At 36.2% G+C, this 22,202-nt stretch overlaps 1 protein-coding gene across 1 annotated transcript; it reads left to right on the top strand.

Moving 5' to 3' along the window:
- The first annotated feature begins 320 nt into the window (after positions 1-320).
- On the top strand, positions 321-20,758 carry LOC104104688 (flavonol synthase/flavanone 3-hydroxylase-like). The gene is made up of 3 exons (XM_070197586.1): positions 321-727; positions 1,255-1,576; positions 20,264-20,758. Exons 1-3 carry the CDS (start codon positions 369-371, stop codon positions 20,531-20,533), a joined length of 951 nt encoding a protein of 316 aa, XP_070053687.1. The 5' UTR covers positions 321-368; the 3' UTR covers positions 20,534-20,758.
- The last annotated feature ends 1,444 nt before the right edge of the window (positions 20,759-22,202 follow it).

Raw genomic sequence — 22,202 nt, forward strand, 5'->3', positions numbered from 1 at the left:
TATTTTCTATAATTAGAGCCGAAAAAGGAAAAGAAACTAAATATTCTAGCTGTCCAAAACTTTAACTACGTTTGGTCGTTATTGCCATGGGGAATCTATACGATAGCAGGATTGGCAGAAAAAAACAAATATAGGTAAGTAGTTTACTATTGCAAGTTGCCTTTAGTAGACAAACACCATGTATATTATAGTAATATGTAGGGTTGATGGAAATAAACAACTGATATATGGTAACAGGAGTTGTTGCAAGTTGTCTTAGAAATAACAAAGAAATTGCTCAATTTTTTTTCAAACAACCTCTTTAAAATAAAATAATCTTTTTTAAAGAGGTTTAAAACAACGGTGAGAGTCAAGAGAAGGAAAACATCATGGCTAGTTTTGATATTCCAACGATTGATGTTTCTCCATTTTTGAAATCAGAGGAAGATGAAGATGGGAAAAGGAAGGTTATCGAGCGAATAAGGGAAGCCTGTGTTAACTATGGCTTCTTCCAGATTGAGAATCATGGAATTCCTTTGGGGTTGCTGAGCAAAACTATGGATTTGTACAAGACTTTCTTTGCTTGTTCAGATGAAGATAAATTATTGGTCTCTCCAAAACCCGGTTCATCAATACCAGCTGGTTATTTGAAAAGCCCACAAAATTCAGCGGAGAAGAATGAGCACTTCGTGTTTCTTCCTCCATCCTCTGGCTTCAATGTCTATCCCAACAATCTACCTCATTTCAAGTATGTCTTTATATTCCCTTCCTCATTTGTCCAACTTATACACTTCCGAATGAACGATTCACACTAGTTAAGATGTTTTAATGTTAAAAAAATTAATAGTTTTATTACTTTATTCTTATAGTGGATAAAGCTCAATTATTTTAATATGAACAAAAGTAATTTTTTTTGACTTTACTGATCCAATAGGTAAAATTCAGTGACCTTATATAAAAATTAGTCTAAATTGAATCAAAGGAAAACCAGAGCAAAGCCCCAAATACCTCCGATATGGTGATTCCAAAGTTAATTAAAAATTAATTTGCGCTATCATCATAGTTAAGCTTTTAAGGCGCATTATTTCCTCTTTGTGAAATATACTTTTTATATCCGTAGACATGTTTTGGAGATGTTTTCTCATTTCGCCAAACTATGTTATGGTGCTTCCAGTAAGAATAAAAAATAATTATCCCAACTTGCTAGGAATTAGGGCGTAATTGTTATTGTTGCAGTATTCTTACTTCTTAGCAAAGTATTTTTCATATTCTTAGACAAGTTTTGGATGAGATGATTTCGCACTTCACCAAATTAGGAATGCTGTTGGAGAGCATCATAAGTGAGTGTTTGGGCCTCCCTCCTAACACACTCGCAATATTCAACAATGATCGGTCATGGGACTTTTTGATTGGTCTCCACTATTTCCCAGCAACAGAAGCTGAAGACAATGGAAAATCTGCACATGAAGATGGCAACTGCATTACTTTTGTCTACCAGGATGAAGTCGGAGGTCTTCAAGTGCACAAAGATGGGCAGTGGATCCCAATAGCACCTTCCAAAGACAAACTAGTTGTTAACATTGGTGATATTATTCAGGTAATTCGGTTATTTTTTAACCTAAATAAAACGGCTAATTTCACGAATATTCATTTAACTTTTTAGTTTATAGCATTAAAGTCATAAAATTGAATTATTTAAATTCTAACTTATATGCCCTAGATCCAATCTCATATTTGATGATTTGAACATATTTTGTGAATGTTATTTGATATAAAAATATATGGCATTTGATATTTGTTTATCATATTTATTATTAATTGCTTGATTAATTTAATAAGGTCCTTGATTAAATTTTGAGACTTGTCATCATGATGGAGATCATGATAATGAGAGCAAAGTCTCTTACAATATAATCTAAATTTTATTCTTGATCGTAGGATTATTAATTTAGACATTAGTAATCTGGTTAGATCAATATTTATGTGATCGTCTTTATGGGATAAAGATTAGTTGATCTCATTAACTAAATAATATAAATAGATGATGCATATAGAGATATAATCATTGAACCGATTCATTGGATAATTCCTAATGGTTAGAATTACCATAAACTGTCAATAGGATATTCTCTTGAAGAATGTGATGTAAGAGTTTCCTTTGACATGATATTATCATAGTAATTGATAAGTTATTTATTGTGCTTTGATACTAGACACCTATGGCCCTAGGGCGATAGTTGAAAGGATATTGGGTACGATTAAATACTTGTAGAATTAGTGATTGATCAATGTCACGACCCAATTTTACTTATAGGTCGTGATGGCGCCCAACACTATAGCTAGGCAAGCCAACTTAATAAATTAAGCATACATTGACAAAATTTAAAATTAAGAAAATAATAAAACACCAAATTCTACCAATGTGTGTGCCAAGACCTAGTGTCACAAGTGTATGAGCATCTAGTAGATTATACAAAACCTCAAATATTGTGTGAAATAAAAATAGACAGAACGAAAAATACAAGGAGAGACACTAGTAGCTGCAGAACGGATCAGAAAGGCAGCTCACCACTATGCCCCTGGATAACGTGGGTGTAAGACGATAGGTCCCCCACTAGTACTTACCTCAGGTCCTGCACAAAAAGTGCAGCAAGTGTAGTATGAGTACGTAAACAACATGTACCCAGTAAGTATCAAGCCTAATCTCGAAGTGGTAGTGACGAGATGACCGACTTTGACACTCACTATGGGTCAATAATAATAATTGAAATACAACTATGATATTTAAATCAGCATGATTTACAGAATTTAAAATAATTTATTTAATCAGCGAAAATAATCAAATTCCTTCAAATGCAACAATTCTCAATATATTAATTAAATTCCTTAAATTCAAATAATTTCCAATTTATCAATTAAATATCATTTACAGGAATAACAATTAATTCTTTAACAAACAAGAATAATAATTCATTAAAATCTAAGGATTTTTCAATTTATCAATTAGCTTCACAAGCTGAAATAAACTATTAAAGTATCGTGTAATTATTATTATTATTAAGCACGATTTCTGCCGAGTACGTACGGTCCGATCCAGAGTGTCGTGTACACTGCCGAGGGACGTGCGACGCGATCCATAGATGCATCTATCCTGCCCAGGCATTCGGCCCGCTCCACAAGAAAGGAGGACATTTTCTTATGTACCTCCGGAAGGAGAGTATATTTATTATAAGATAAATTCGGGAGGAAGAACAATTTATTTTAACAATTAATTAATTTAAACAGAAAATCAAACATATGAATTTCCAATCTTTTAATATTTTTATCTAACAATTCACAACATATATATAAATATATCAAATAATATTAATTAAACAAGGAATACAATTTACTCAAGTAATTCATGCTTTGAGTCCTAAACTACCCGACCTTTAGCAATAATAGTAGCTACGTACGGACTCTCGTCACCTCGTGCGTATGTAGCCCCCGCAATTATCAACAATTATTCAATTTAATCCCTATGGGATAATTTTTCCCTCACAAGATTAGACAAAAGACTTACCTCATCTCAAAGTCCACTTTTCGATTATCGCGTCGCGTAAAATTCTCGATTCAATACCGAAAAATCCGAAACTATCTAAAAGTTATATAAAATAATTAATATATGTTCAAAAATTCAAAATTTATCTATTAAATAAATTACCCTATCCAAAATGGATTTTTTTTTAAATTCACCTCGGGCCCACATGCTCGGATTCTGGAAAATTTCGGATAAAAACGTTACCCATAATCTCAAGAACTTGAATATATAATTTCTACCCAATTCTATAACTATTTTCGTGGTTAAAATCTCATTTTTATAAAAATCTACTTTTTCACCTAAACCCTTGATATCTAAGATTTACTAGTTATAATCTACCTATAATCTATGTATTTAACTCAAGGAGTGTGGAATTAACTTACCTTTCAATTGCTAATTGAAATCTCCTCTCAAAAGTCTCCAAAATCACCCAAGAATGGAAGAAAATGGACTCAAAATGACTGATCCCCGATTTTTAACACACTCTGCACAATAGTGATTTTCGCACCTGCGGACAGTGTACCGCACCTGCGGCTTCTGCACCTGCGGAAAATCCTCGCAGGTTCGAGTCTCACTAGCCTTGGCCAAACTCGCATCTGCGCACACTGCTTCGCACATGCGCGATCGCAGGTGCGCCAAAATTCTGCATATGCGGAGATGGCCTCCCCTTCCCTTTTCCGCTTCTGCGAAGAAATCTCGCATCTGCGAGTTCCGCGCCTGCGAGCTTCTGTCGCATCTGCAAATGTCGCACCTGCGACTGGCCAAGTGCAGGTGCGATTCTGACAGTAGCTGGGAGCTTCAGTTTTGGCTCCCAACTTCCAACTTGGTCCGAGCCTCGTCCGATTGACACTCGGGGTCCCCGGGACTCTGCCCGAACATACCAACAGGTTTGAAATCATAAAATGGACTCGCTCAAACTCTCAAAACGTGTAAAACAACATCAAATCTAAGAATCATACCCCAAACCAAATTGATTCAAACTTAAGAATTTCAAGTTCTTCAATTTACTTCCAATGCGCCGAGATATACTTAAACTACCTAGAATGACACAAAAATTTGCGTGCAAGTCTTAAATCACTATACGGAACTATTCCCAAACTCGGAATTCCAAACGGTCTTTAATTACTCAAAATCCTACTCCAAACTAAATTTAAAGAATTTTAAAGCTTCAAATAGTTAATTTTTACTATTAAGCATCAAACGCTCCCGGGTTATCCAAAACCCGATTCGAACGTACGCCCAAATCTAAAATCATCATACGAACCTATTGGAACCGTCAAATCCCGATTCCGGGGTCATTTTTTCAAAATATTGACCGAAGTTAAACTTCGCCTTTTAAGGCTAACTTAAGGAACCAAGTGTTCCGATTTCAACCCAAACGCTTTCAAATTCTGAACCAACCATCCCCGCAAGTCATAAATTAATAAAAGCATGTTTGGGGAGTTTTATTTTAGAGAACGGGTTTCTAAAAGTCAAAATGACCGGTTGGGTCATTACATTCTCCACATCTTAAACAAACGTTCGTCCTCGAACGAGTTTAGAATAATACCTGGAGTGGTAAACAAGTGTGGATATTTGCTCCGCATGTCCTCCTCAGCCTCCCAAGTCACTTCCTCGACTGGTTGGTCCCTCCACTGGAACTTTACTGCAGAAATCCTCTTGGACCTCAACTGGCGAACTTGTTTATCAACAATGGCAAATGGCTCTTCTTTATAACCCAAACTCTTATCTAGGTGAACTGTGCTGAAGTCCAACACATGTGATAGGTCAGTATGATACTTCCGGAGCATAGATACATAAAAAACCGGATGAACTCCCGATAGACTGGGAGTCAATGCAAGCTCATAAGCAACCTCCCCAACTCGTCTCAACACCTCAAATGGGCCTATAAACCTTGGGCTCAACTTGCCCTTCTTCCCGAATCTCATAATTCCCTTCATCGGCGAAACCTTCAAGAGAACTGTTTCACCTACCATAAATGATAAATCACGTGCTTTCTGATCCGCGTAACTCTTCTGTCTGGACTGTGCTATACGAAGTTGCTCCTGAATCAAATTTACCTTTTCCAAGGCATCCTTTACCAAATGAGTACCATATAACTTAGCCTCACCGGGCTCAAACCATCCGATAGGTGAACGGCATCGACGGCCATATAAAGCCTCAAAATGGAGCCATCTCAATGCTGGATTGGTAACTGTTATTATAAGCAAACTCGGCCAAAGGCAGGAAATGATCCCACTGACCTCCAAAGTCAATCACACATGCCCTGAGCATACCTTCCAAAATCTGAACTGTCCGCTCTGACTGCCCGTCGATCTGCGGATGAAAGGTTGTGCTGAGCTTTACACGGGTCTCCAACTCACTCTGTACTGCTCTCCAGAAATGTGAAGTAAACTGAGGGCCTCTATCTGATATAATAGAAATTGGCATACCGTGCAACCGAACTATCTCCTGAATATAAATCTAGGCCAACCTCTCTGAAGTATACGTAATCACAACAGGAATAAAATGTGCCGACTTGGTCAACCTGTCAACAATCACCCAAACTGCATCAAACTTCCTCAAGGTCTGCGGCAACCCAACTACAAAGTCCATAGTAATTCGTTCCCATTTCCACTCTGGTATAGTCATCTGCTGAAGTAGGCCACCTGGCCTCTGGTGCTCATATTTAACTTGCTGGCAATTTAGACACTTAGCTACATACTCAACTATGGCCTTTTTCATTCATCGCCACCAATAATGCTACCTCAAGTCACGATACATCTTCGTAGCACCTGAATGAATAGAATACCGAGAACTATGTGCCTCCTCCAGGATCGTTTTCCTCAGTTCATCCACATTAGGAGCACACAGATAATCCAGGAGTCGCAAAATACCATCCGCACCAATAGTAACTTCCTTGGCACCACCTCGTAGTACCGTTTCTCGAAGAACCATTAAGTGTGGGTCGTCATACTGGCGAGCCTTGATCTGTTCAAATAGTGAAGACTGAGCTACAACACATGCAAGAACTCGGCTGGGCTCTGAAATGTCCAGCCGCACAAGTCTGTTGGCCAAGGACTGAATATCCAAAGCTAATGGCCTCCCCTCTGCTGAAATGAAAGCCAAACTACCCATATTCTCCGCCTTTCTACTCAAAGTGTCTGCAACTACATTTGCTTTACTTGGATGATATAGGATATTAATATCATAATCTTTTAGTAATTCCAGCCATCTGCGCTGCCTCAAATTTAGGTCCCTCTGCTTGAACAAGTGCTGCAAACTGTGATGATCAGTATAAACTTCACAGGACACCTCATAAAGATAATGCCTCCAAATCTTAAGGGCGTGAACAATCGCAGCTAACTCCAAATTATGTACCGGATAATTCTGCTCGTGGGGCTTCAACTGACGTGAAGCATATGCAATAACTCGCCCTTCCTGCATTAATACACAACCCAAACCAACGTGTGAAGCGTCGCAATACACTGTATACATCCCCGAACCAGAAGGTAACACTAACACTGGTGTTGTAGTCAATGCTGTCTTGAGCTTTTGAAACTTGACTCACAATTATCGGACCATCGGAACTGAACACCCTTCTGGGTTAATTTGGTCAAAGGTGTTGCAATAGATGAAAAACCTTCCACAAATCGACGATAATAACCTGCTAAACCCAGAAAACTCTTGATCTCAGTCGTCGAAGTGGGACAATGCTAATTCTAAACTGCCTCAATCATTTTGGGATCAACCTTAATACCATCACCCGATACAATATGCCCCCAAAATGCTACAGACTCTAGCCAGAACTCACATTTGGAGAACTTAGCATATAGCTTTTGTTCCCGCAATGTCTGAAGCACTACTCTCATATGCTGCTCATGTTCCTCCTTATTGCGCGAGTAGATCAAAATATCATCAATGAAGACAATGACAAACGAATCAATATGTGGCCTGAATACCCTGTTCATCAGATCCATAAACGCTGCCGGGGCATTAGTCAAACCGAAAGACATTACCAGAAATTCATAATGACCATATCTAGTACGGAAAGCAGTTTTCGGAACATCCGAATCTCGAATCTTCAACTGATGATACCCCGACCTCAAGTCGATCTTAGAGAACACCCTAGCACCCTGTAACTGGTCAAATGGATCATCAATATGCGGAAACGGGTACTTGTTCTTAATTGTGACTTTGTTCAATTGGCGATAATCAATACACATCCGCATTGTTCCATCCTTCTTTTTCACAAATAATACCGGTACACCCCAAGGCGATACACTCGGTCTGACGAACCATTTGGCTAGTAACTCTTCAAGTTGTTCTTTCAATTCTTTCGGAGCCATGCGATACGGTGGGATAGATATAGGCCGGGTATCTGGAGCCAAGTCAATACAAAAATTAATATCACGATCAGGTGGCATACTTGGAAGATCTGAAGGAAATACATCGGAGAACTCCCGAACAACTGGCACTGAATCAATAGCCGGAGTCTCTGCAGTAATATCCTAAACATAGGCTAGATAAGCCAAACAACTCTTCTCAACCATGTGCTGAGCCTTTATAAAAGAAATAACCCGATTAAATGAACTAACCGACGAACCCTTCCACTCCAGCCTAGGCAAAGATGGAATACCCAAGGTAACAGTTTTGGCATGACAATCTTGAATAACATGATATGGAGATAACCAGTCCATACCCAGAATAATTTCAAAATCGATCATCTCGAGCAATAAGAGATCTGCTCTTGTTTCATAACCACAGAATGTAATAATACAAGATCGGTAGATCCGGTTCACAATAACAGAATCGCCTACAAGAGTGGACATATAAACAAGAGTACTCAATGACTCACGAGAAATACCCAGGAATGGAGCAAATAGAGATGACACATATGAATACGTGGATCCTGGATCAAATAATACTGAGGCATCTTTGCCGCAAACAGAAATAATACCTGTAATCACAGCATCTGAGGCCTCTGCATCTAGTCTAGCCGGAAAAGCATAGAACCGAGCTGGAGCGCCAACTGGCTGGCCTCCGCCTGACTGACCTCCACCTCTAGGATGGCCCCTACCCACCTGTCCTCCAACTCTTGGTGGTCGGACTACTGGTGTAGCAACTGGTCCGGTAAGAATAGGCTGCTGACCCTGCTGTACTGGTCTACCCTGAAGCCTGGGGCAAAACCTCCGCATGTGACTGGGATCGCCGCACTCGTAACAACTCTTTGGTGCGATGGGTTGTTGAATAAGTGTCTGGCCCTGGGGAACTGAATACCCACTAGGAGGACCCTGAATAGCTGGTGGGCGGTAGGAACTCTCTGGTATAACACTGAGATAAGGTCGCACTGGAGCACCTCGAGGAGGTGGTGGTGCTGGAAATGGGGGTCTACTGGACTGCCCCCTCACGAACTGACCTCTGCCCCCATACGGAGCACCTCTGAACTCTCCAGAGTACCTGAACCGCTTATCTCTCATAATCTGCTCTCGGCTCTGCTGACGCACACCCTCAATCCTCCGGGCTATCTCCACAACTCGCTCATAAGAAGTACCCATCTCAACCTCTCGAGCCATGGTGGCCTGAATACCAGTATGTAAACCGACTACAAACCTTCGCACTCTCTCCGCCTCAGTAGGGAGTATCATAAGTGCATGACGAGATAATTCAGAAAACTTCGTCTCATAATCAGTCACTGACATCTGACCCTGCTGGAGCTGCTCAAACTGAAACCGTAACTCTTCCCTCTGGGAGGGTTGAATATACATGTCCAAGAATATACGGGTGAACCTGTCCCAAGTCATGAGAGGAGAATCTGCTGGTCTGCCAAGAACATAAGACTGCCACCATCTACGGGCTCTGCCCTCTAGTTGAAAAGTAGCAAAGTCAACCCTATGAGATTCCAATATCCTCATGTTGTGCAGTCTGTCCCTGCAAGGATCAATGAAGTCCTGTGGATCCTCATGTCGCTCACCCCTAAAGACAGGAGGATGTAGTCTAGTCCATCAGTCCAATAGTTTTTGAGGATCGGCGGCTATAACTGGCCTAGGCTCGGGTGTAGCTACTGCCACTGGGTAGGCTCCACCCACAAGTAGTGCACCCTGGGTCTGATATACAGCAACTGCCTATCTATGAGCCTACGCGGTAGGGGTCTGTGCTCCCCCGCCCGCCTGAGATGTGGCTGGGTCTGCCGGAAATAAACCGGCCTGAGTCATATTGTCTATGAATCACAGCATATGACCCATGACATCCTGAAATCCCGGTGCAGATGTGAAATCCACTGGAGCTGGCTCTGCCACAGATACCTCATCCTATTCCTCAACAATGGGGTTCTCTGCTGGACCCACTGGCGGCATAACTGGAACAGTCCTGGGACGTCCTCGCCCTCTACCACGGGCTAGAGCCCTCCCTCGGCCTCTAGCAACTGGGGGAGTAGCTTTTCCCTGGCCTGGAACCTCATTTGAGCGCGCTCCCACCATCTAAGAGAGAATAAGAGAAGGATATTTAGAACTACATCAATTGCACGATGGAATATGAAGAAAGGTAATTTCCTAACACCCTATAGCCTCTCGAAGATAAGTACAGACGTCTTCGTACCAATCCGCAAGACTCTATTGGGCCTGCTCATAACTTGTGAGACCTACGTGAACCTAATGCTCTGATACCATGTTGTCACGGCCCAATTTTACCTATAGATCGTGATGGCGCCCAACACTACAGCTAGGCAATCCAACTTAATAAATTAAGCATACATTGACAAAATTTAAAACCAAAAAAATAATAAAACATCAAATTCTACCAATGTGTGTGCCAAGACCTGGTATCATAAGTGTATGAGCATCTAGTAGATTATACAAAACCTCAAATACTGTCTGAAAAAAAAATTAGAAAGAATGAAAAATACAATGAGAGAGACTAGTAGTTGCAGAACGGATCAGAAAGGCAGCTCACCACTATGCCCCTGGATAATGTGGGTGTAAGACGACAGGTCCCCCACTAGTACTTGCCTCAGGTCCTGCACAAAAAGTGCAGCAAGTGTAGTATGAGTACGTAAACAACGTGTACCCAATAAGTATCAAGCCTAATCTCGAAGTGGTAGAGACGAGATTGCCGACTTTGACACTCTCTATGGGTCAATAATAATAATTGAAATACAACTAGGATATTTAAATCAGCATGATTTACAAAATTTAAAATAATTTATTTAATCAGCGGAAATAATCAAATTCCTTCAAATGCAACAATTCTCAATATATTAATTAAATTTCTTAAATTCAAATAATTTCCAATTTATCAATTAAATATCATTTACAGGAATAACAATTAATTCTTTAACAAGCAAGAATAATAATTCATTTAATTACAAGGATTTTCCAATTTATCAATTAGCTTCACAAGCTAAAATAAACTATTAAAGTATTGTGTAATTATTATTATTATTATTATTATTAAGCACGATTTCTGCCGAGGACGTACGACCCGATCCAGAGTGTCGTGTATACTGTCGAGGAACGTGCGGCGCGATCTATAGATGCATCTATCCTGCCGAGACGTTCGGCCCGCTCCACAAGAAAGGAAGACATTTTCTTATGTACCTCCAGAAGGAGAGTATATTTATTATAAGATAAATTCAGGAGTAAGAATAATTTCTTTTAACAATTAATTAATTTAAACAGAAAATCAAACATATGAATTTTCCATCCTTTAATATTTTTATCTAACAATTCACAACATATATATAAATATATCAAATAATATTTATTAAACAAGGAATACAATTTATACAAGTAATTCATGCTTTGAGTCCTAAACTACCCGGACTTTAGCAATAATAGTAGCTACGCACGGACTCTCGTCACCTCGTGCGTACGTAGCCCCCGCAATTATCAATAATTATTCAATTTAATCCCTATGGGGTAATTTCCCCATCACAAGATTAGACAAGAGACTTACCTCATCTCAAAGTCCACTTTCCGATTATCGCGTCGCGTAAAATTCTCGATTCAATGCCGAAAAATCCGAAACTATCCAAAAGTTATATAAAATAATTAATATATGTTCAAAAATTCAAAATTCATCTATTAAATAAATTACCTTATCCAAAATGGAAAAATTCCTAAAATTCACCATGGGCCCACATGCTCGGATTCTGGAAAATTTCAGATGAAAACGTTACTCATAATCTCAAGAACTTGAATATATAATTTCTACCCAATTCTATAACTATTTTCGTGGTTAAAATCTCATTTTTATAAAAATCTAGGGTTTTCACCTAAACCCTTAATTTTTAAGATTTACTAGTTATAATCTACCTATAATCTATGTATTTAACTCAAGGAGTCTAGAATTAACTTACCTTTCAATTGCTAGTTAAAATCTCCTCTCATAAAACTCCAAAATCGCCCAAGAATGGAAGAAAATGGGCTCAAAATGACTGATCCCCGATTTTTAACACATTCTGCCCAACAGTGATTTTCGCACCTGCGGACAGTGTACCGCACCTGCGGCTTCTGCACCTCCGGAAAATCCTCGTAGGTGCAAGTCTCACTAGCCTTGGCCAAACTCGCATCTGCGCACACTGCTTCGCACATGTGCGATCGCAGGTGCGCCAAAATTCTGCATCTGCGGCGATGGCCTCCCCTTCCCTTTTCCTCTTATGCGAAGAAATCTCGCATCTGCGAGTTTCGCACATGCGAGCTTCTGTCGCATCTGCGAATGTCGCACCTGTGACTGGCCAAGCGCAGGTGCGATTCTGACAGTAGCTGAGAGCTTCAGTTTTGGTTCCCAACTTCCAACTTGGTCCGAGCCTCGTCCGATTGACACTCGGGGCCCCCGGGACCCTGCCCGAATATACCAACAGGTTTGAAATCATAAAACGGGCTCGCTCTGACTCTCGGAACGTGAAAAACAATATCAAATCTAAGAATCATACCCTAAATCAAATTGATTCAAACTTAAGAATTTCAAGTTCTTCAATTTACTTCCAATGCGCCGAGATATACTTAAACTACCCGAAATGACACAAAAATTTGCGTGCAAGTCTTAAATCACTATACGGAACTATTCCCAAACTCGAAATTTCAAACGGACTTTAATTACTCAAAATTCTACTCCAAACCAAATTGAAAGAATTTTAAACCATCAAATAGTTGATTTTTAACGCTCCCGGGTTATCCAAAACCCGATTCGGACGTACGCCCAAGTCCAAAATTATCATACAAACCTATTGGAACTGTTAAATCTCGATTCCGGGGTCGTTTTCTCAAAATATTGACCGAAGTCAAACTTGGCCTTTTAAGTCTAACTTAAGGAACCAAGTGTTCCGATTTCAACCCAAACGCTTCCAAATCCCGAACCAACCATCTCTGCAAGTCATAAATTAATAAAAGCATGTTCGGGGAGTTTTATTTCAGGAAACGGGTTTCTAAAAGTCAAAATAACCGGTTAGGTCATTACAATCAAGATGTAATCTGTCAACTCTTGGTAATGAGTTTAAGCTCCATGTTGTCATAAATTATAACCGACCAAATTAAGACCTTGGCGAGGGAGATTGAATAAAAGAAGAAAATAGTTTCTTAGGTCATTCAATGGTTGATTATTTTTGACATGAATACATAGTCGGCCACCTAGTAGGATTTGACAGTCGAACCATATCCTAGGGTGACCCAGAGCTATAAGGACAGAAGGAATTAATACATTATTTTTCTACAGGTTCTTGAGAGTAAATTGTATATTTCATGCTATCCGGTCGTTAAGGAATGTTGCTAGACGCCACCCTTGATTAGTATATTGATGTGATCAATTTACTACCGGTTTAGTATTGAACCTATGGGGTCGCACACTAACGAGTGTTCTGATCTTTGCTAAAGGATTAATTACTTTATTATTTGATAATTAAATTAAAGAATTTAATTAGTCAAATAAATTTAGTTATTAGTCCAAATGAAATATTATTATATTCTTTACTAGCACAGAGGATATAATTAATATTGTGGACAAGTTGAAGTTTTCTATTTTAAATAAGAAAATTAAATTACATCTCTTGGTTGACACACACACACACACACACACACACACACACACACATATATATATATATATATATATATATGCACTTGGTAATTATAACTAATATTTGTAGAATTCAATTTAGAATTGAATTCCATAAATGAGTTACATGTTTTATTTTAAAATGTTGACTAATTTGTAGAATTCAATTTAGAATTGAATTCCATAAATGAGTTACATATTTTTATTTTAAAATATTGACTAAGTTATAGAATTCAATTTAGAATTGAATTCCATAAATGAGTTACATGTTTTTATACTAAGTTATAGAATTCAATTTAGAATTGAATTCTATAAATGAGTTACATGTTTTTATTTTAAAATATTGACTAAGTTATAGAATTCAATTTAGAATTGAATTTCATAAATTAGTTACATATTTTTTTTAAATATTTACCATAAAGCATGTGATTTGTATTATCCAATAGAAATTATGTGTATATATATGTGTGAGTCCTAATTAAGAATTAGGGTGATATAGATCATATACATATTGTAAAACCCAAGAGAGTTATTCTTGAGAACAAAATTGCTTTGAGAAAGTAATAGTGCAATACAAAGCCAAGATAAAAAATACTAGTATAAGAAAATTTTTTCTTGTTCTTCTACCTTTGAGTTGAGATTTTTGAGAAATATTTCAACACAATATTTTCATTCAATTTGTTCACGGGATTTCATTGATCAAAGAGTTGATAACAAGGATCAGTTTTGGTGTGAATACGCATAGAGTCTTCGCACTATCGAAGAAATTTAAAACGAGAATCTCTTCACCAGGTACGTCTTAGATCCAATCTTTGACACATAAATAAATTTTTAACATGAAAAGTTCTGCCTAGGACTGTTATTGTCTTCCGTTGCGTGTTATGAACACCTCTATGCAATCCAACAGTGATATCAGAGTCGTGGTTTATTGTGTCTAAAATTTATTTACGAAATATTTTAAGATTATATTTGAAGAGTTCAAACCATATTACATGTGTCTCGTGCAATAGTCAAATTGTTTTAATGCCTATGGATTGATATTATTTTGTTGTGAATAAAATATGTATAAGTTAAACTATTGAGATAGTTCGTAACTTGAATTTGAAATTTCGTACAAGATACGACAGTAATCTATAATAAGTTATTAGATTATACAATTATTTTAATTGTTATTAGTTTATGAGATATAAATTAATAATAATGTTCTAGCATGAATTATTTTATGTGACATATAAGATAAACATGTTAGAAGATGTTGAATTTCGTTTTTATGTCACATGTTTGTTCATTACATAATTTTGAATTATTTATTACATGTGATGTAAATTAATTTAGGACTAAGCATGTAGACAACTTGAACTAAATTCACATGCTATAAAAGATTTGATCTTTATGATATTAAAATTTATTTTAGTAACAATTCCCTCTTACTAAAATTTGAGTTCTTAAATAATAAAATATAAGATATGGTGATAATTTATATGTGAATGGATACCTCCAACATGATGTTTATGTCTTACCTAATATGAATGCTAATTCGATTATGCATGTTTCAAGTCTTAAGAGGAAAAGAGATGATCAAGTAAATCATACATACCTTTGGCATTATAGACTTGGTCATATTGGAGAGAAAAGAATTAATAAGTTGTACAAGGAAGGGTACCTTGACAAGTATGATTTTGAATCATATCCAACTTGTGAATCTTGTCTCAAAGAAAAAATGACCAAATCTCCATTTACTAGAAGTGGAGAAAGAGCTACTGAATTATTGGGACTAATTCATACAGATGTTTGTAGGCCCATGAAAATTCAAGCTAGAGGTGGATATTCTTATTTTATTACCTTCACTAATGATATGTCAAGATATGGATTTGTGTATCTTATGAAACATAAATCTGAATCTTTTGAAATGTTCAAAAGGTTCCTTAGTGAGGTTGAGAAACAGACTGGTAAAAGTGTTAAAGTACTAAGGTCTGATAGAGGTGGAGAATATCTTAGTAAAAATTTTACTAGGTATCTCAAAGAGAATGAGATTCTCTCATAGAGGACACCTCTGGGAACACCACAACACAATGATGTGTCTGAAAGGAAAAACCGAACCTTATTAGATATGGTGAGATCTATGATGGGGTTCACAAATCTTCCAATAAATTTATGGGGATATGCTTTGGAAGCAGCAACATACTTACTTAATAAAGTTTTCACTAAGTCAGTCTCTACAACACTATATGAGATATGGAAAGGACGTAAGCCTAATCTTAAGCATATTAAAGTTTGGGGTTGTCCAGCTTATGTTAAGAGATTTCAATCTGATAAACTTAACTCAAGATCTGATAAGTGTAGGTTCATTGGGTATCCCAAAGAAACAATGGGATATTATTTTTATCACCCTTCTGACTATAAAGTGTTTGTGGCTAGAGGAGCAACCTTTTTGGAAAGGGAATTTCTTTTGGAAGGAAATTATAGTGGATAAATAGAACTTGATGAAGTTCAAGAAATAAATGAATCAACACAAAATCAAGATCATGAGACACAAGTTGAAGAACCTTTATTGGATGTTTTGAAGTTGACAAGGAAGTTGCCATCTTCAACGGTTGAAGTTCAAGAACTATATGTAGTTCAAGAACAGGTTAATGAACCAGTTCCAAACCAAATTGAACAACAACCAAATCCAGCACAAGATGAACAAGTTGTACAAGCACCTCTTAGAAGGTCTACACAAGAACGTCATGTAATAACTAGATTAAATCTAATGGTACAAGATGATGTATCAAATGAGGTTGATCATAATGATGATGACCCTAAGACCTATGAAGAGACTATACAAAGTTCTGATTATGAGAAATGGCAAAAGTTCATGGAATCCGAAATGGAATCCATGACGGAAAATAAAGTATGGACTTTAGTTGAACCTTCAAAGGATATAAAACCTATAGGTTGTAAATGAGGTTTTAAGAAAAAGATTGGAGCAGACGGAAAGGTGGAGATCTACAAAGCCCGTCTTGTTGCCAAGGGATATCGTCAGAAAGAAGGAGTCGACTATGACGAGACTTTCTCTCCCGTGGCAATGCTCAAATCAATTCGGATTTTGCTTGCTATAACAGCCTACTATGATTATGAATTATGGAAAATAGATGTGAAAACAACTTTCCTTAATGGTGAGCTAGAAGAGGATGTGTACATGACACAACCTGAAAGTTTCACATCTCCGTCTTATCATAATAAAATTTGCAAGTTACAAAGATCCATTTATGGACTAAAGCAAGCTTATCGAAGTTGGAATATTCGCTTTAACAAGACAATTAAAAAGTTTAATTTTTTTAAATGCGAAGAAGAACCTTGTGTGTACAAAAAGGTTAGTGGGAGCATAATTATATTCTTAATACTTTATGTTGATGATATATTGCTCATAAGAAATGATATACATGCATTACAAAGTACCAAGATTTGGCTATCTGAACAGTTCTCCATGAAAGACTTGGGAGAAATATCTTATATATTTGGAATAAAGATCTATAGAGATAGATCTAGGAAGCTGCTTGGGCTTTCCCAGTCCTTGTACATTGATAGCATCTTAAAGAGGTCTAACATGGATTATTCCAAAAGAGGCTATCTACCAATAGGCACTGGAATTACTCTCAGCAGGGAGGATTGTCCTAAAACACCCGAAGAGAGAGAACACATGAGTAGGATCCCATACGCTAGTGCAGTAGGAGCTATCATGTATACCATGACATGTACACGTCCTGATGTGGCTTATGCACTAGGAGTGACTAGCCGATATCAGGCAAATCCTGGTGAGGAATATTGAAAGGTGGTGAAGACCATTCTTAAGTACTTAAGAAGGACTAAAGACCAATTCCTTATTTATGGAGATTCTGAGTTGAAACTTGAAGGTTATACTGATGCAAGTTTCTCTTCAGATAGAGATGATAGCAAATCTATTTCTGGTTATGTATTCACCTTAAATGGTGGGGCAGTGAGTTGAAAAAGTTCCAAACAAGCTACAGTAGCTGATTCAGTGACTGAAGCAGAATATATAGCACCTAATGAAGCTGCTAAGGAAGCTGTATGGATGAAAAAGTTCTTAAATGAACTTGGTGTAGTTCCTTCAATAGAAGGTGCAGTTCCATTATTGTGTGACAATACTCGAGCCATTGCTCAAGCAAAAGAACCAAGATCACACCAAAAATCCAAACACGTCCTGCGAAGGCATCACTTGATAAGAGAGATCATTAAACGTGAAGACGTCGAAATTTAAAAGGTTGATGGAAAGGAAAATATTGCAGACCCATTCACTAAAGCACTAGGAGCAAAAGAGTTTGACAAGCACAAGTGAAAATTGGGAATGAAGTACAAGAGCAATTGGCTCTAGTGCAAGTGAGAGATTGTTAGGGATATATTATATATGCCCTAGATCCAATCTCATATTTGATGATTTGAACATATTTTTGTGAATGTTATTTGATATTAAAATATATGAAATTTGATATTCGTTTATCATATTTATTATTAATTACTTGATTAATTTAATAAGGTCCTTGATTAAATTTTGAGACTTGTCATCATGATGGAGATCATGATAATGAGAGCAAAGTCTCTTACAATTTAATCTAAATTTTGTTCTTGATCGTAGGATTATTAATTTAGATATTAGTAATCCGGTTAGATCAATATTTATGTGATCATCTTTATGGGATAAAGATTAGTTGATCTCATTAACTAAATAACATAAATAGATGATGCATATAGAGATATGATCATTAAACTGATTCATTGGATAATTCCTAATAGTTAGAATTACCATAAACTGTCAATAGGATATTCTCTTGAAGAATGTGATATAAAAGTTTCCTTTGACCTGATATCATCATAGTAATTGACAAATTATTTATTGTGTTTTGATACTAGACACCTATGGCCCTAGGGCGATAGTTGAAAGGATATTGGGTACGATTAAATACTTGTAGAATTGGTGATTGATCAAGATGGAATCTGTCAACTCTTGGTAATGAGTTTAAGCTCCATATTGTCATACATTATAACCGACCAAATTAAGACCTTGGCCTGGGCGATTGAATAAAAGAAGAAAAGAGTTTCTTAGGTCATTCAATGGTCGATTATTTTTGACATAAATACATAGTCGGCCACCTATTAGGATTTGACAGTTGAACCATATCCTAGGGTGACCCAGAACTATAAGGACAGAAGGAATTAATACATTATTCTTCTACAGGTTCTTGAGAATAAATTGTATACTTCATGCTATCCGGTCGTTAAGGAGTGTTGTTAGACGCCACCCTTGATTAGTATATTGATGTGATCAATTTACTACCGATTTAATATTGAACCTATGGGGTCGCACACTAACGAGTGTTCTGATCTTTGCTAAAGGATTAATTACTTTATTATTTGATAATTAAATTAAAGAATTTAATTAGTCAAATAAATTTAGTTATTAGTTCAAATAAAATATTATTATATTCTTTGCTAGCAAAGAGGATATAATTAATATTGTGGACAAGTTGAAGTTTTCTATTTTAAATAAGAAAATTAAATTACATCTCTTGGTTGATATATATATATATATATATATATATATATATATATATATATATATATATATATATATATATATATATATATATGCACGTGGTAATTATAATTAATATTTGTAGAATTTAATTTAGAATTAAATTCCATAAATGAATTACATATTTTTATTTTAAAAGTATGACTAAGTTTGTAGAATTCAATTTAGAATTGAATTCCATAAATGAGTTACATGTTTTATTTTAAAATGTTGACTAATTTGTAGAATTCAATTTAGAATTGAATTCCATAAATGAGTTACATATTTTTATTTTAAAATATTGACTAAGTTATAGAATTCAATTTAGAATTGAATTTCATAAATGAGTTACATGTTTTTATTTTAAAATATTGACTAAGTTATAGAATTCAATTTAGAATTGAATTCCATAAATTAGTTATATGTTTTTTAAATATTTACCATAAAACATGTGATTTGTATTTTCCAATGGAAATTATGTGTATATATATATGTGTGAGTCCTAATTAAGAATTAGGGTGATATAGATCTTATACATGTTGTAAAAACCAAGAGAGTTATTCTTGTTTTGAGAAAGTAATAGTGCAATACAAAGAAAATTATTTCTTGTTCTTCCACCTTTGAGTTGAGATTTTTGAGAAACATTTCAACACAATATTTTCATTCAATTTGTTCGCGGGATTTCATTGATCAAAGAGTTGATAGCAATGATCAGTTTCGGTGTGGATACGCATAGAGTTTTCGCACTATCGAAGAAATTTAAAACGAGACTTTTTTCACCAGGTACGTCTTAGATCCGATCTTTGACATATAAATAAATTTTAAACACGAAAAGTTCTGCCTAAGATTGTTATTATCTTCCGCTGCGTGTTATGAGCACCTCTATGCAATCCAACATAACTCAACTATGTCTATGTATCAAAGAAAATGCTGACCGTGATACCCAAAAACGCAAGTATGGTGCCATATGGATAAAAGTATCGGCATGTAACTATAAGCATAGCTACATCAGCAAATGATCTTCTATAAAAGAAATTATAATTCATTTTCTGACGAATTTTCTTTTTAAATAAACAACTCATGATCTGGTATATGGTATAAAGGTGTTAAGCAACAACAAATTCAAGAGTGCAACACATAGAGTGGTGAGATCGAAGGGGAAAAGCCGTTACTCGTATGCATTCTTCTATAACTTGCACGGAGACAAGTGGGTTGAGCCATTACCACAGTTTACAGAGGAAATTGGAGAATCGCCCAAGTACAGAGGATTCCTTTTCAAAGAATATGCGCAGCTAAGAGTCAAAAACAGGACTCATCCACCAACTAGACCTGAAGATCTCATCCATATAACCCACTATTCAATTTCTAATTAGAGAACTCTATATGTGATCAAAGGTTTTCCTCTATGTCGAAGGAAACATGGCAATAGTATCTATTACTTCACTCAGAATTAATGTGGAGACAATTTATTTGAGTGTTATCTCTTCAATCAGCTATCCCATTTCACTTGTTTCCTGCAGAACCTCTTCGTTCATTTTCATAGATTACTGGAACAATATCATACAAGTTATTATTACACTAATTCTGATTTTCCGGGATCGAATTTTAGCATTTATCATCATTTTCTATTTTCTGTGATATATAAGCTTAGTTGAATTATTTTTTCTGTTGCAAAAATTAGTTTTATGACGTTGGTGCAGTAAGCTAAAAGTTAGATGAATATTGATGAAATTAACCCTTTGCGAAGATTTGCCAACTGTGGAGGGTATTCTAAACTATTGGTTCCTGCTAACTTCCGTAAATATTACAACAGCTTATTTGATTATCTCAACAGTTCTTCAGATTCAATGCTTTTTTTCCCTCTTCCAGCTCTCTTTTACAAGCTGTGTCTTGATCGTTGTTCCATTTAATTTAAAACTACTGAAATTGTATATACTGCAACCTTGTTCCTTTCTTTCTTTTTCTTTTTTCGAATAATGTCAAGTACTCCTTATATTGTTAACTAATATATTCGTTTGTAAGAAAAACGTTAGCACGTTATTAGAACTTTATTAACTAAAGCATATGATACAGACTTGAATATGAAACAAAGTTGCAGCATCTTCTTTTATTTATGACAGAGCTGTCCAGAAGCTGAATATTTATGTGGGGCAGAAATGGTTAAGGGGTATTTGATTTTAAATCCCGTGTAACCATTTTATTTAGTGAATGATTGCATTAATCTATTAATGTTATGTCTAGAATACAAATCTATTCCTATCACCCTTGTAGGGGATGAAAAGCTAAACAGTTAAAATAAACATAATGAAATATTGACCCTCAAGTTGGCTAAAACGTCATGGTTTGTTTTGATATTCCAATGATTGATGTTTCTTCATTAATGACAAGAAAGGAAGATGAAGATGGGAAAAGGAAGGTTATTGAGCAAATAGAGGAAGCATGTTTCGTCATGGCTTCTTCCAGATTTAGAATCATGGAATTCCTTTGGAGTTGCTGAACAGAGCCATGGATTTGTATAAGACTTTCTTTGGTTGTTCAGACGAACAGAAACTCTTGGTCTTTCCCAAGCCTGGAGAAACTGTACTTGTTGGTTATTTGAAAATCCCACTACATTCAGCAGAGAATCTTCAAATGTAGTTACTCCAGCTCATTTTCCTCTGACACTCATTTTTTTCAAATTTTAGTATGTATACTCGGTCCTCGAACAACGGATACAATCTCCGATGATTATTTGACTTTTACTCGGACTTTAAAGCTTTATATTTCATTTTAGCTCGAATTCAAGTCCTGAACATTTAAAGCACGTAATAAGTATAAAATCTTCACATTTAAGCTCAAACATGATCGAAATGCAGTCCACAATAGGTGAAAGAAAGACCAAAATTCATGTTTCTAGTCTACCATTACCTTATTAATTTCAAAAAAGAAATAAGCCGTTAAAACACTATTCCTTCTCCTTCTTCATCATGATTTTTTTCCATTGTCTTCCCAACTCCTTATATTCGCAAATTTTAAGAAATCTCAAACAAATATAAAGATTTT

The sequence above is a fragment of the Nicotiana tomentosiformis genome, chromosome 3 (assembly GCF_000390325.3).
Source record: "Nicotiana tomentosiformis chromosome 3, ASM39032v3, whole genome shotgun sequence".
NCBI classification, from domain to species: Eukaryota; Viridiplantae; Streptophyta; class Magnoliopsida; order Solanales; family Solanaceae; genus Nicotiana; species Nicotiana tomentosiformis.